We start from the raw sequence: 15084 nt of genomic DNA, 5'->3' as shown, positions 1-15084 counted from the left end.
GTATTATACCGGGAGTGGCACCTCGAAAGCCGGTGTGGGCTTCCCGCTGCGCACTTTCCCGAGGTAGCATAGGTGATCACTAGCAAAGAATGGCAAACTACCCATTCGCATGAGATGAGAAGGGCGCAAAGCCTAATTTGCATGTTCTTTTGTGCATCCTAGACGCTCAGTGAGGGAAAGGGGCATGTCAAGCGCCCCTGAGGCATATTTGTACTGCGCATATGCCAAGAGCGAAAGGCTTCGTGACCCCCCAAGGAAACTTAAGTCCTTTCCTCTAGTTCTTTGTGGTGATGTCTCTATTATACTTCAGAAATGGCCTTGGAGCATGACATAGATAGGCCTACACAGTGGTGGACACAGCGACGAAGCTGAGGGTACCTCCTCTTTAGGTGACGAATTGAATGAATCACAATGAAATGTACGTGTCTAAATGTATAAAGGGTCAAGAAGAGACACGAATACCAGCAATAGCTACGCTGCTTCGTGCATGCGAAGTTATGGTTGCAAGTGAGTCGTCTTGGGGCTGCGAAGCGGCCGTTAGCCACGGCGATCCCTGTATATACACTGCATCTGATTGTCTCAAATGTATAAATACTGGCAGTAAGTGCTTGACTTCGCTGCCGTGCCATCAGTGTTCCTCGTGGTGTCCAGCCAGGCCGCGTGGCTCGTGGCTGCCTGGCTATTCCGGGGGCTGGACCCGTGTCTCGTTGCATAGGTGTCCATTAGTGAGGCAAGTGGAGTTATGGGAGCACCTGCATATCCCACATGCCCCTGTTGCAATCGCGGTCTTCAACCGGAGTCCTGTTGTGACTCGCTGTTAATCAACTGGGGGTCTGGCTGCACGCACAAGGTGTATCACCCCTCGGTTGCCCAACCCGACAGATGAGTGTCTTGCTGCCTTCCATCTGCGTGTAGGCAGTCGCGCGTGCTGCTACTGGGGAAGGGCGGCTGCGCTGTGCATGCAGCTAGGGCCTCTCGCCGTATCCGCAAAGATGAGTCATGCGTCATCCTCCTTCCCTCCCCGTGCAGCGGACTCCCCCGCGGAACTGAATGGTAGCAGCAGTGGCGGCAGTGGCATCGGCGACACCCGCGGCGACAGTAGCACCATGAGGATGCAGAACAACCCCAGCAGCCCAGCTGCTGTACGTACAGATGTGCCAAGAGATGTCTTCGAAGAAATGACGCCGCATGGCTCAGACTCCGAGGGCTGGGTACAGCCTAGTAGCAGTGTCAGTTGCCTGACCAACCAGGGGGGCTTGCCAGAGTCTCTGTATCCGCCGCTACCGCTGGCAAGTGGGGAGTTCGCAAGCCTCGCCTCCTCGAGCAACAGCGGCAGCAAGGTCATGATGACGTGGCAACAGGGGGAGACGGATTCTGCTCCGGCAGCACCAGCACCCGCGAAAGGGGAGGCATTCAAGGAAGTCGACTGTTCGTGGGCAGTGGTGGATGCTTTGAAGAGGGAGGTGTTCGCTATATCAGCACTGCTGCGTGCCCTCCGGATGCATACAGCAGTGCATACGCGTGGCTTGTCGGCGGTTTTTCAGCAGCAGCTTGCTGCTGCTGTTGCACCGCTGATCAAGTCCTTCGAGCTGCTCAGCGAAAGGCTTGCTGCGGCGGAAGCAGCGAAAGAGGCCCCCCCCGCAGAACTGCAGGAGCAGCACATACACCCCTTCCTATTTGTGCTCGCGCAGCAGCAGCTGCATCACAAGCAGCAACAGGGCCTTAGCAAGCAGCAGCAACTGCTGCAGCAAAGCTGCATGAGGGCGTTGGCATCTGCAGTAATGCGATGTACGTCGTAGGGTGCTCCCTCCTTGTGTTTCTGGACCCGCCTTGTTCGCTTTTCACCTGCGTATTCAAGACAGTGGCTCGTCGTGGGGATGCGCCAGATCGGCGCTGACATACTAAAGCGCATGCGCATGCTTTCACCCCGCTTAATTTGCCAATTATGCCTCGCTTTGTGCCCTCTGTCCCTGTGTGCAGCGCTTGAGCAGCTGCTGACGCTAGGCCTTCTTCGCTGCCGCAGCACTGCAGGCAGACGCTGTTTGCACACCCTAATTCTATCCCTAGCAAACTGCGCCTTGCAGGCTGCACAGCGATTCCAGTCTGCGTCTACACAGCCAAGTGCAGCAGCTGCAGCAGCAGCAGCTGCTGCTGCTGCAGCTGCCCTTGGATCCGAGGTGTACGGCGGTTCCTTCTTGGTCCCCACGTCACCCGCCGCTGAAGAGGAGTTGCTTCTCCTGCAGTGCCTTGACCTCCTCAGCAACTCCCTCTTGAACCCTGCAGGTGGGCTTGCCTGCAGCGCGTGTGGAGCGATCTGCTCCTAGGAGGGATGCATCTTCTTGTGCAGTGTGGTAACGGCCTCTCTCTAGTAAAAAATAGGCTTCCTCCGTCGTGAAACACGGCCACAGAGTGCCCTGGATGTACAGCAGTCAGTACCGGCGTTCTTGGATTTTGTTCCCACACAAGGTTCCTGCTGCTGCTGCTGCTCGTTCCAAAACTGCCTTGTCGTTCTACTTTTTCATCAGCATCACTCTGTATTCATCTTGTCGCAGTGCATCTGCGAAGCAGCTGCGTTCTGTTCCTTCTTTGGGCCTTTTGCTGCAGGCTACATCTTCACTGACACGTGTGTCGCTCGCACTCTCCAGTGCTGCCTCGCCATCAGGTGTGGAGTGCCCCTTCCGCAACGTGTTTTGGGAGGCTGCCTCTACCTCTCGGTCTGTAGCTTGGAGGAAAGTGTACTTGCTTCGAGTCGACCTTCTTTAGTGCTGCTCTATCTATCTATCTATATGTAGGGGTGGGGACGAAAAAGGCAGGGAAAAGTTGCCTGATCAGTCTTGCACCTTGCGCTCCTCCATGCGTCTCTTTCTTCGTTGCTCACATGCCCCTGTGGCTCCGGGGGAGGATTTCTATCGCCTTTGGCACCCGAACAGTTCTCTCTCCTTCTCTCCCTTTCTCTCTCTCTGTCTCTTTCACTGTCTCTCTCTGTCTCTTTCACTGCCTCTCTCTGTCTCTTTCACTGTCTCTCTCTCCCTCTCTCGCTGCCTCTCTCTCTCTACGCCGTCGGATCTATGGTTTCCTACTTCCTTTGTGCGCGATATCCTGCTGTGCCCTTGTGCAGCCTGTTGCATCGAGCAAGTCCCCTTCTTCGGAACGCAGCTGCCTCTCGCGCTGTCTCTATCATCCGCCACCTCTTCGCCGCAGAGAGCCTTGTGCGCCTCGCATACCGGGACCAGCAGCAGCAGCAGGAGGAGGAGGAGGAAGGGGGAAAGTCACAGCAGCAAGCCGCATCTCCTCCTCAATTCATTGCGCGGCTTGAGTCCGCTATATCGCTGAGATCTGCAGACGGCGCCTATGTCCCATTGCGGCACTCCTCAGTGGTATAAAACGCACTGGCGATGCCTCGAGTTCTTTTTACACATTTGCTTTCCTGAACCGTCGGAGTTCATGATGGTTGCATGTTCGCCGGTGCCTTGGCAGAGCAGGATCCGTGTTTCTATGTCTGTCTGTGTTTGTATGTCTGTGTTTCTATGTCTGTGCACCTCCTAGTTTATGGGCCTCCTCATGTGCGTGTAACCTTTGGGCGAAGTTTTCCTGCTGCTCGAATGCATCTAAATTCATTTCCGCGTGCTGAGAGGTGTGTGTTAAGGGGACGCGGGGTTGGTGGGGGTGGTGGGGTTGGTGGGGTTGCCTTTTGTGGCAAGAGGTCCATGCTGTGGAGATTAGCTGAGGCCGCGTTCAGGGGCGTCTTGTGTTTGCCTTTGGCTTTGAAATCTGCGGCGGGCTGCTACGGGCATTGGATGGCGTGCGAGAGACTCCAAGCTCAGGCAGGATCCAAAATATCTTGCAGAGTGCAGCCTTCTACGTGGTTGTATGTGTGTGTATGTGTATGTATGGATTTATGTGTGTGTATCTGTATGTATGTGTGTATCCCTATGTATGTGTGTGTATCTGTATGTGTGTGTGTATCTGTATGTATGTATGTGCGTGTGTCTGTGCATGTATGCATACGAATGCATATACATCCACATATATATATATCCATATACCGGCATAATGAATCCATCTGGATGCATGTAGATGTATGTGTATGTCTATGTATGTGCATGTGTACGTCTGTGTATGTGTGCGCATGTCTGCATCCTTGCTGGCGCGCAGCGAGGGTATGGCCTGGATTGCCGCGTCCGTCTGTTGAATCTTCTGGAGGGGCTTTTGTCGGCAGACGAGCGTGGCAGTAACTGCAGCACTGGTTCGTCTGGGGGTGCGCTGCTGGGTGGTGGCAGCAAGGAAGAGGCTCTTCCACCCTTTGTTTCGTTCCCTGAAGCTGTGTCTCCGCATCATGCGGATGCGGAGGAGGCACCCCCCTCCGAGCAGAGCACAGAAGCGACTGCAAATCAGAATCGGCTGGAGGACGGACTGCAGACTGCGTCTGCGGCAGCAGGGAGCCCTGTCGGTGCTGCTCAGCTCCCACGCCTCTCAGTGACTCCGGAGGGAGGACGCGTGGGGTCGCCTAGCGGCATGGACCGGGTAGGAGGGAAGCGCCACGTCTCTTGTTGACGCTGCATGCAACGGCGTGTGTTGTTTCGGTTCTTCGTTGGCTCCGATATGCCTCTGCACGGCACGCCATACGGGGGCGACAGCGATGTGGGGAGTAGGTAGGGGCCATGCCTCGCCGCCTTCGATCCTTTGAAGGAAAGGCGTGCGAGTGAGGGGGGACGCTTGCGGATAAAGGGAGGCTTTCTCGTTGTGCGAACAGCATGCATGGCTTGTGCGTGTGGTGGCATTCGCGTGTCTGCAGGACGTCGAATCCGTCCTTAGGCCGCACATCAAAGACAAAGCCTTGAGCTTGGAAGCTAGGCTGCTGTGCCTTCGCCTGCTGGCAGTAGCGCTTGAGGCGGGTAAGCCAGAGTCGCATTCTCTCGGGGGGTGTGGGGGGGTGTGGGAGCGCGTTTCGATAGTGGCGCCATCTTACACTGGAAGCTGTCTGTCAGGGAAAAAGGGTGCTGCGGCAGCTGCGTAGACAGCAGCCCCCTCTGCCGTCCCCGCAGCTGCCGCTACATGGCTTCCCTTCAGATCAACAGCGTGCGCTGCTGCGTCTCACGAGCTGCTGGTTCGATTGTGGCATGCGTGTTGCCTCCATAGGTAAGGAGAGCTTTGCCCTCTTTCCAGCACTGCTTCACTCCTTGCAGAAGCAGCTCTTGCCGCTAGTGCTACAACTAGACACGCGTTCAGCTCCTCTCCTCCTGCTTTCGCTGACTCTGAGGTAAGCAGCCCACCTCAGCCTCTGGGAAGTATGTTGCGCGGTGTACACCTCCAGGCGCAGGCAGTTTGTCTGGCATTGGTGCAGCAGGCCTCTTTTCCAAAAAGAGAATCTGCGTGCGAGGGCATTTGCGTTTTCTGCGGCTCTCTGTGTGTGCCTCCTTCGCAGAGTTCTAGGCGACTTCATTGCCTTTCTTCGGCCATATATTAAGGATGAGATGGAAAGATGCCTTTATCAGCTACTGCGGTACAAAGGCTTGCGTGACCTCCTCAACACACTTGAAGCCACAGCATTGAGTTTGCTCCAGACTCTCTCTCTATACATACATATATACATGTATATGTATCTATATGTATATATGTATATGTATCTATATGTATGTATCTATATATATATATATGTATGTATGTGTGTATGTGTGCCCGTCCCGCATGCAACCTTCCTGTATGGCTGCTCCTCCTCACCCTTCTGTGCCCTCGTTTTTTCTTCCTCTAGTGCATAGTCGCTTTGGCGTGTTTTTATCGCGAGCGGCTGTTAATACTATAGCCAATCGCTGTGCGGGTTTCTTTGCGCGGCGTGTTGGTGTTTTTCGGCATTGCGGAGTTCGCTGCGCCTTTCCGCAGTGGAGTGGTCGCTCTTCTGGCTGCTGTGTTTGCGGCGTTTTGGCGCCAAACTGTGCGGGGAGTAGCGCCTGCATGCGCATGCATGCGGAGTGACTGTCGCGACTGCTGCAGGCTCTCCACGTGCGGCCTTGGGTGCGGTGGTTCCTCGAGGACTGCCTTGGCAACTGAGGCTCAGGATATCGCGCTGGATATGCTGCGGGAGTTGTGCAGCGATGCCTCGTTTGGCTTTGAGCTGCTTTTGAATTATGACGGAGACATTCGCCGCTCCAACGTGTTGGGTGTCTTGCTGGCACTGCTGATGCAGTTGGGGGCCCCCCGGATTCCGCCTCTTCGAGGCGTCTACCGCTTCGCGGACTGTGACTGCGAGAGCGCAGCAGCAGTTGTTAGTGGTCAGGGGGCGGGAGGGAGTGTACCGGCAATCCCGCTCTCCCTCCTTTCCCCTGCTGGAACGGCGTGCACGACGACAGGGACGGACGCTGCCCTCGCGAAGGGCGCTCCGCAAATTCTGTCTCCCGCGGGAACGACGGCTGCTGCTGCCCTCGCTGCCTCCGCAGCAGCGGCAGACGCACACAGCAAGCCGCATCACCACGGCGCTTTCCATCTGCGGAAGGCGCCTTCAAAGTCTCCTCTTAGAGCGTCTCGATCCGCCGCAGATAGCAGCAGCATCCACGCAGCAGCAACGGAGAGCCTCGCGGTAGACGCTGCTGGGATCACTAGACCAGCAGGCCTCTCCAACGTCAACCGTCTGGCGCTCGCTGCCCTTCTGCGTCTCATTGCGGCTCTAGTCGCTCGGTGCGACTCTCTGAAGCGCGATACCAGCAGTCGAGAGCAGCAGCAGCAGCAGCAGCAGCCTCAAGAGGCTAAGGATGACAGAGCGCATTTGGACAGCGAATCGGCGGCTGCCTACTTCCTGCGCATCCAAGACACCCTATCCATCGCTGAGAGACGCAAAAACAAAGCTCTCCTGGCGCACGGTGCAGCCCTCTTCAATGCGAACGTCAAGGAAGCACTGTTGCAGCTTGAGTCTCTCGGTCTGCTGCCGAAGCCGGCAACGCCGAGGAGCGTTGCTCTCTTTTTGAAGGAGACACGCGGACTCGACCTGCGCACTGTGGGCTTGTATCTCAGCACGAATAAGCCGTGGAATACGCAGGTTAGCAAGCTCCAGTGACGAGCAGGTTGAACCTCCCCGTTGGATGCCCTCATGCAGGGAGTAGCAAGGCAGGCCTTGCCGCACAGCGTCGAGGAGGATTGATCTTTCCGCGGCTTTTAGTGTTTCCGCAGAAACGAAAGCAGAGGCTTTCACTGACGTCTCGCGCATGTCTCTGTCGAGCTTCGTGCGCAGTACGTTTGCGTTTCTCAGGTGTTGCAGGAATTCGTTGGCCTCTTCTCTTTTGGCGGAGTCGGCCTTGTTGCAGCGCTGAGGGAATTTCTGAGGACCTTCCGCCTCCCGGGGGAGTCGCAGCAGATCGAGCGCGTGATGGAAGCCTTCGCCGATGAGTTTTTCCGCCAGCAGCCCCTCGTCACGTGTCCAGAAAATCAGGCGAAGATTGCCAAGGCCAAGGATGCGAAAGCCGCGGAGTTGCCGTCTGCTGGAGAGACGCAGTCGCAAAAGAGCAACTCGACGCCTGCAGCAGAGCCACTTGAACTGGGCATGTGGCGGTGGGTTGCAGATGAAGGCTTCTACTGCACATCTCGTGCAACTGCAGAGAAAGAGGGTGCCCTGACCAAGCCGAGGAGCTGCGACGCACTCACCAAACAACTCGCGGAATTCTCACCGGTGCGCCTTCTTGGGTCCTGATATCTCAAGAGCCAACTCGAACGCAGAGCTGCAATGCCGTCGCGGGAACTAGCGGACGAAGCGCACCGCTTTGGGGGCGGCTGGTGCAGACACGTCTTCATTAATGCGCATTTCGCCTGCCTCCATACGCATACACAGATGCACAACACGCACAAATATATACACACACATACATATACATACATACTCGTATGTACATATGCATATGTATATATGAATATATACACCTGTATACGTACATCCATACATATACGTACACGTGCATTCACACCTTCCGAGAGCTTGTATCGTTTCCAGGATGGTCTCACTTGCGCTCTTCCTCCAGCTGCATATATGTTTTCGTGTTTGTGTGATGGATTTATATGTGTGTGCCACGTGCTCTCTATGGATTTAGAGGGATAGGCGAGATGTATCGTATGTATACACACATATATGTATGCATATACATATATGTATCTATACCTATGAATATGTCGGAATTCGTGAACTGGTAATCATTTTGGTCGAAGACGGATACATGTGAGGTGTGTTTGGCGTGGTGTCGTTGCGTATCCTCAGAGCCATGCGCCTCCTGGATATGTGTTGATGCTGCACAAGGACACAGTGTTCGTGTTGTCGTATTCGATTATTATGCTGAACACTGACCAGCACAATTCTCAAGTGCGCAGCAAGATGCGAGTAGAGGATTTTGTGAAGAATAATCGGGGCATCAATAACGGCGCGGATCTTCCCCACTTCTTTTTGCAGAACGTGTACATATCCATCAAGCACCAGGAGATAAAGCTCAAAGAGGCGGCGTGTTCTGCGCTGCCGCCCTCTCAATCGGCCTCAGGCCAAAGGAATGAAGCACTGACGAAAGATCAGCAGCAGCAGCAGCTGCAGACGACACCCGACCTCTTTGATGTATTGGCTAATGGCTGGACTCCTGTAGAAGGCGCAGGTTTGGGGTGGGCAGCCTTTGCTTCTCCGTACGGCGGAAGCACAGGTCCAAGCGGTCTTTCCGATGCAGGCAGCAAGTACCACGTCGTCGAGCAGCCGCGTGGTGTCGTTCTCCGTTCTGGAGACGTCGACGCGCGCAGACAAGGCTGCAGGCATGGCGCCCTTCGCGCTGACGTTCCTGCTGCGGCAGGTTTTGAGGGCGAGATGTTTCACACGCTGTGGAGTGGCGGCTGCTGTTTGGCCGTTCTGCGAGGCGCCTTCGAAGCCTCTTTGGACTTGCGGCAGCTCGAAGAAATCCTTTGTGGGGTTTTGTCGTTGGCGCGTGCCGCCGCAGTGCTCGGTCAAGTTGGAGCTTTCAATATGATCGTGGTAGAATTGTGTAGCTACTTCGTGTACGCCGTTCCTGCACATTCCCAGCTCGTTCTGGCCCCCGTCTTCTACCTCGTTCGCCGCTGCGGCGCTCTCCTGCGGGAGGAGGGGTGGGGAGCTGTGCTGGAGCTTCTGCTGCGGCTGCATGCGCTCGACTTGCTGCCTCCTGCCCTCATGAATCTCGAAGACTTCGAGGGTGTAGGCGGTGCGGCGCTTCCCTCCCTCTGCACTTCCATGGTGCCCCCCCCCTTCGTGCCTCCCGCGTCTAGAAGGGATCGAGGAGGATCCGGCAGAAAGGGAGGGGGCTGGCTGGGTGACTTGACGTCCATACTGTTCGCTTTGGGCGAATCGGATGAGGAAAGCGAAGGCGATGAAGCGGGGGGAGGTGCAACACACGGCCCCCTCATGGCCTTATCCGAGGTAAGCCAATAGGGTGGTGTCTCTCCACGGAAGCCTCAGAAGAAGGTCGAATACAAGTGCTGCACGTGCTTTTCCTGTGCTCCGCCTTCCGCGTATGTATGCATGCATGTGTGAGGCACATCGCACGTCGCGCTAATGCGTATCAGCTTCCTCTCGCGCATTTCTTCCTCCCCTTTCCCTTCTAGATGCCATGTGGACGTACATACATGCATAGCATGCATGTATGTCCACATGCGCACGCACGCATGCAAACGGGGGTATCCATATGTCTGCATGAGGATCTATAGATCCCACAGGGGAGCTGCTGCTGCTCCTGCTGCAGCTGCTGCAGCCCATGCCCTAGGAGGGAGGGCGCTACGGAACGAGGGGGAAAGCAGTAGAGCCTGCATGCTCTGCTCTTCGTGTTTCAAATGTGCGAAACGCTGCTTTGTGTACCTCTTGCGTGAATGAAGCCTTCCTCTCTGCCCTCCTTGAAGCAGACGCGGTACAGCTCCTGCAGCTGTGTGTTCTTCGCAGGAACTCAATTTTGTCTGTGACGGGCTGTACGTGCTGAGAGCCTCGACGGATTTCGCGCTGCTTCCATCAACGCTGATGGCGTCTCATCGCGCTGAGACAGACGCTGAGGAGAACACTTCCGCCTTGCGTCATTCGCAGCCTCCTTCTCCACTGCAGCGCGAGTCGGCTGCTCGCAACAGTGCTTCGGGGGCCATGCAGCCTCCGCGAAAAAGCCGCCACGCGCCGCAGCAGCAGCAGCAGCAGCAGCAGCAGCAGCAGCAGCAGGACGCTGCCGCCGTTGCGGCATGCGGACTTCCGTCCTCCGTTGCTTTCGAGGATGAGGAGGTTGCAGCCGCCAAGGGCCCCTACTTGCGCTTGAAGACGGTGTTGGCTCAGGGTGTTCGCGTTGATTTGGCAGTCGCCGAGTAAGGTCCCCTCTGGATACAAAGGCCCCTCACTTTAGTCGTTGGTTATCTGCGTTGCAGGCAGGCGAAAATTTGCATAGGCCCTTCCCCTCCACCGACGCTGCCACCAATGAAACTCCCTGAGCACTGCGCTTTCCGCTTTGGTGCCTCCTCCTGTCTGCGCCTTCGTTTTAGGGTTCTTCGGCAGACCGAACCCGCATCCTCGCTGTCAATAGCCGTCATCCTCCTCGTGCATATCGTCTTCAGCTTCCCTCTCATCCGGCAGAATCCAGGGGGGTACACTGGAGGCGCCTACGGCCACGGCCAGCAGCAGCAGCAGCAGCAGCAGCAGCAGCAGCAGCAGCAGCAACAGCAACAGCAGCAGCTCGCCTCGGCTGCTGCAGCCTCTCAGGACCGCATCCCAGTCAGCTCTCCGAGACACAGCACGGCCTCTTCTCTTTTTTCCCCGTCCAGTGGAGGAGCTTCCTCCACAGGGCCTGCCGTGGAGGGTGTGCCTCCTCCGCTGCAGCTGCCTGAGGATGCTCGTCATCAGGTTCCCTGGGGAGGCGAGCTGTCAATGCTGTCCAGCTACTTAGACGACGCCTCACGACGTGCGATCGAGGAAGACAGCAGCAGCGGAAGTAGTAACAGCGGCAACAGCGGATCTGTTGCATCGACTCCAGAAGGGGCAACAAGTGCTTCTTCGGCAAGCGCAGCCAGTGGAGGCCCCTACTACCACTCCCTTCCCCCACCCGTGTGGTCGCCTTTGCGGGGGGGCACCTCTCCTCAGCTGCTTTCCTACAGAGCCTACACGGATCGTCTCTTTTGTCTCGAGCTGCTGGGAGCCTTGATGCTCAGCGAGCTAACCCCGGGAAGCCTTTCCCTCCGCGCTGCAAAGTCGTACGGAGTCGCCCTCATACGAAACTCCCCGTGGCTACTTTGCGCGGTCTACCTCGACACCTTCCTGCGACGCTACGCCATTGGCTCTGCCGCTGCAGGCGTCCCCAACCCTCTGGAGGTTGTCGGCGTCGCGAGCATGGATGCAGCGGGGCTGCATGCGCAGCAGCCGCAGCAGCCGCAGCAGTCCGATACAGCCAGCGCCTGCAGCAACAGACCGCCCTGGGTGCGGGCCATGCTGGATGCTTGTAGCAAAGATCCTCTCGCCCAGATCACCATGCACAACGTCTGCAACGTCTTCCAAGCGATTGGCTCCCGCCGACTCGTTGACACCCCTACAGGTGTGCTGGCCGCATTGACTGCAGCGTCCGCTCTGCCTCTGTGCTTCTTACGAGAGCCGCTGCATGCCCACCAGCCCATCGTCGGCTGCGACTGCGGTCTGTGCCTCTCCGCGTGCCTGCAGCCCTTCCTCACTGGGAACTGGTGTTCATTGAGCGGCTGGTTGTCACCGTCCTGAGGATCTGTCTGCGTCTGCTCTCCGATGCGGACTCGCTGCTGCTGCCTCTCTACAGTGCAGCCACCCCTGCACTCCAACAGGAGGCTTCCAAGGCGTCAACAGGCCGCGCTGAGGCATGCCAAGTAGCCATTCATTTGCTGCAGCTCCTCACGCTCCTCCACCCCAACGTCTTCTGCATGCATGTCCAGCGAATTTCGCAGTCTGCTATCGTAGGTCGACACCCTCTGCTAAGGCCCTTGGCGAGTATTAGAAGCCGAAAACTCGCAAACGGCAGGTTCCTGCCGGAGAAAGCAGTGCCGCGACGAGCAGCTGCAAGTGAATCGGGTGCCTGGAGTCCGCCTTGTTGACACAGCGTCCGTATGTCTCCCGTGCAGCAGCGGCTGCTGCTGAGCCGCCCTGGGTTGGTGAAGAGGCGCAACCTGCTGCTCCCATCTCCGTTCTCCCTTTCGCAGATCCTTGTCTCTAGGCTCAACTTGAAGGCCTGCAGCAGCCCGCTGCTGATTCAAGTCCTCCTCGCGCTGTATCAGCGCTTGGTTCCTCTCCCTGCCTTTCTTCCGACGCTGCCTGTGCCGCAACAGCACGTCGCCACGAGAGTTCTCGCGTCTCTCGCCTCGTGGATCCGAGACGCTGAGGCGCTGGCCTTGCTCGTTCTGCAGCACCGCAACCACTATCCAATGCTGCTGCAGACGCTGATGGCGTTCTGCATCTACGTCCCACCTTCGCCGCAGCTGAGCGGAGCTGCGGCTGCTGAGCCAACGGCAGAAGGCGAGATGCTGAGCAGGCAGGGGGGTTCCAGCACGACTCCGGCTGCCCCGTATGAAGCGAACTGCGCAGCGCTGGCCATGCTGGGAGCCTTGATTTCTTCCATTGGAGAGGCGCTGAAGGCGAAGGGGTCAGCCGTGGCGGCTCATCTTGCTGCTGCCGCAAGCGGCAACAGTGCCGCTGCTGGAAAGGGCGAAGCTGCTGGCCCTTGGAAGGCTCGCATCGACTGCCAAGCGATGTGGCTTCAGGCAATGCAGGTGTTAGCCATTGTCTGTTCCTTTTCCGTGCGACCTGTCAAAGTCAAAGCTTTAGCGGTAGGGAGCTGCTGGACGCGTCGATGCACATCCTCCGTCTGCACAAAACGCACCGCGCATCAAAGTGGTGCTTCCTGCTTCTACACACGCTTTTACGGAGAGAGAACTCGGGCTGTAGACGGGTGTATCGGGGGGGAGGAAGGAAGGCGGGATGGGTACAACTGGGGCGAATAGAGGGCTTAAAATGTTTCTTCTTTGCACGCGTTTGGCCCTCGCCTTTCCTCTTGGATGCCTCGGTTCCCCAACAGAGGGGTGGCAAGAGGCTCACCTGCTGCGTATATTAAGGGCCATGTGTTTTGCTGCGTAACTGCCGTCTTCCTGGGTGTTCCTTCAGGAGCTGCAGCAGGCGCTGATTCGCTGCAGCAGAAAGGAACCAAGCCCTAAAGACGTCAGCCTAGACTCTGCGGCAGACCCTTCTGCGCTGTGTCTTGGAAACGGCACCGAATCGCCTCAAAAGGACGGAGCCTTCGTTTCGGCTTCCCCGACGTCTGCTAGTGCTGCTGCAGCTGCAGCTGCTGCTGCTGCAGACTTCTGGGCCTCTGCAGCAGAGGATCCTTACACGTGGAGGCTCTCTCTCCAGCTCGTTGTCTTCCCTCTCCTCAGTCTCCGATTTGATTACCCCTACTCACCGCCAGCACCGGGAAAAGCCCCCCCCCCACCTCCTCCTCCTCCGCAGCAGCAGCAGCCTCTGCAGAGCGGTCCTCATCCAGGAGACACGGTGTATGCGCTCCCTGCCGGTCAGGAGGGGCAGCAGCACTCGCGGGAGCCACAGTGCAGCATGCCATGGATGGCGCTGCCCATGAGGAGACGCTTGACCCCTGAAGTGGCTATGGGTACCTTTGGCATAGACGAGGTACGTATTTCATGATGGGCTTTTGTTTTAGGGCTGCTTTGCGCCCTGCTGCTGTTGTTGAATTGCAGCAGTGCATGAGGGAACCGCAGCAAGGGAGCAGCGATTGCTTGCGCAAAAAGAGGCTGCCTGTGGCGACGTTTTCGGAGACTGCGGCGTGTGCGCGCTGGTGGCAGCTCGCACTTGCCTGGCCTGCTGCTGCGCAGTCAGTGGCTTGCAGTAGTGCAAGTTGCTTCCCATAATACTGCCGCAGTGTTCTCCTACATTTACGGGTGCAGCAGTGTTGCGTCTACCTGCCCTTTTGTATTCCTTGGTGCGCACGTGTCTGCCCGTCGAAAATCCTGTCTTCTCTCCACAGGTCTACCAAAGGAAAGCGGCTGCGGCGAGTTTGGCGTGTCGTCTCTTCCTTACAAAAATGGAGTTGTTGCTAAGGCCTTTCAAAGTTGGAGGGTTCTACGTGGACATCACCACCGATACGGCTATCCTGGCGGACTCTCCCGAGCAACGCGGAGTCTCAAGGGATCATCCAGGGGGTATTGAAGGTCTCTTGCCCCCTCTTACCCAGCTCGTGCAGCTTCTTGTTACCGAAGCACAGGTGCGGTGTTTCTGTGCATGTCTGCCAGTTTGGGAGTAGAACGTGGCGTCGTACTGATTGCGATGTGCTCCGGTAGGCGACTTTCACTTGGTCTCTGTTCTGCCCTTTATGCTTTGCATGCGGCGCTGCTGTGCTTGTTTTGCCCCCTGGGCCTTGCAGCACGCCCCTGTCGTCTACCGTGATGCATTCTTGGAGAGCATGAAAAACACCTTGCTGGTGGTGTTGACTTGCCCATCAGTCGCAGCAAGCTCTATTCCCTCGATTCTCAAGACGCACATCGCTCCTGAGTCTATTCTTGCCCTAATAGGACTTCCAAATCAGCACCAGCAGCAGAGTCCAGTCAAAGAGGAAGCACAAGCGCCGCAAGGTTTGGACGAGGAGGATCAAGTTGCAGCAAGAAGAGCAGCATGTCTGGGAGCTCTGTCATGTTTATCGGACAGTCAACGAGTAATCGTGTCGGCGGTATCTCCTTTCGTTGGTTCTGCCTTCCCCGGGGTAGTGCAGGAACTGCTCTTGATACTTCCCACCCCGCAGCCTCCACCTCCACCCCCACGGAATAAATCACCCTCTGGCGATGAGTCAACGGAAGACCATTGTGCAGAAGAAGTTACTACTAATCACGTAGATACTGTCTTTGAAGAAGCTTCAGCCAGTGACAGCAAAAACTGTATGCAAAATGCGGACAGGAGCCCCTCAAACCCGGGTGACCACACCGCAGTGCCCCTTACAACGGGCGTCGCGAATACCGCTGCGTAGCAGCTCTGTGCGCAATTGCTTTTGGGCAAGAATGCATGGAAAGCGAGATGAGTGACGGCTTGGGCGGGCACTCATATGTCCGTCCTTG

General features: G+C 56.9%; 1 protein-coding gene across 1 annotated transcript; it reads left to right on the top strand.

The window, feature by feature from the left end:
• Window positions 1-992: 992 nt before the first annotated feature.
• Window positions 993-14996, top strand: LOC34617791. Its single transcript, XM_026336829.1, has 19 exons — window positions 993-1788; window positions 1981-2283; window positions 2605-2662; window positions 3119-3377; window positions 4156-4524; window positions 4796-4895; window positions 5140-5260; window positions 5426-5503; window positions 5992-7030; window positions 7241-7657; window positions 8237-9406; window positions 9923-10326; window positions 10501-10602; window positions 10780-11543; window positions 11666-11928; window positions 12172-12795; window positions 13130-13648; window positions 14004-14240; window positions 14400-14996. The coding sequence occupies exons 1-19, from the start codon at window positions 993-995 to the stop codon at window positions 14994-14996; spliced, it is 8220 nt and encodes a 2739-aa protein (XP_026192614.1).
• Window positions 14997-15084: the final 88 nt, after the last annotated feature.

The sequence above is a fragment of the Cyclospora cayetanensis genome, unplaced genomic scaffold (genome assembly GCF_002999335.1).
Source record: "Cyclospora cayetanensis isolate NF1_C8 unplaced genomic scaffold, CcayRef3 CcayRef3_contig_15, whole genome shotgun sequence".
NCBI classification, from domain to species: Eukaryota; Apicomplexa; class Conoidasida; order Eucoccidiorida; family Eimeriidae; genus Cyclospora; species Cyclospora cayetanensis.
This window is presented reverse-complemented; position numbering and strand designations above follow the sequence as displayed.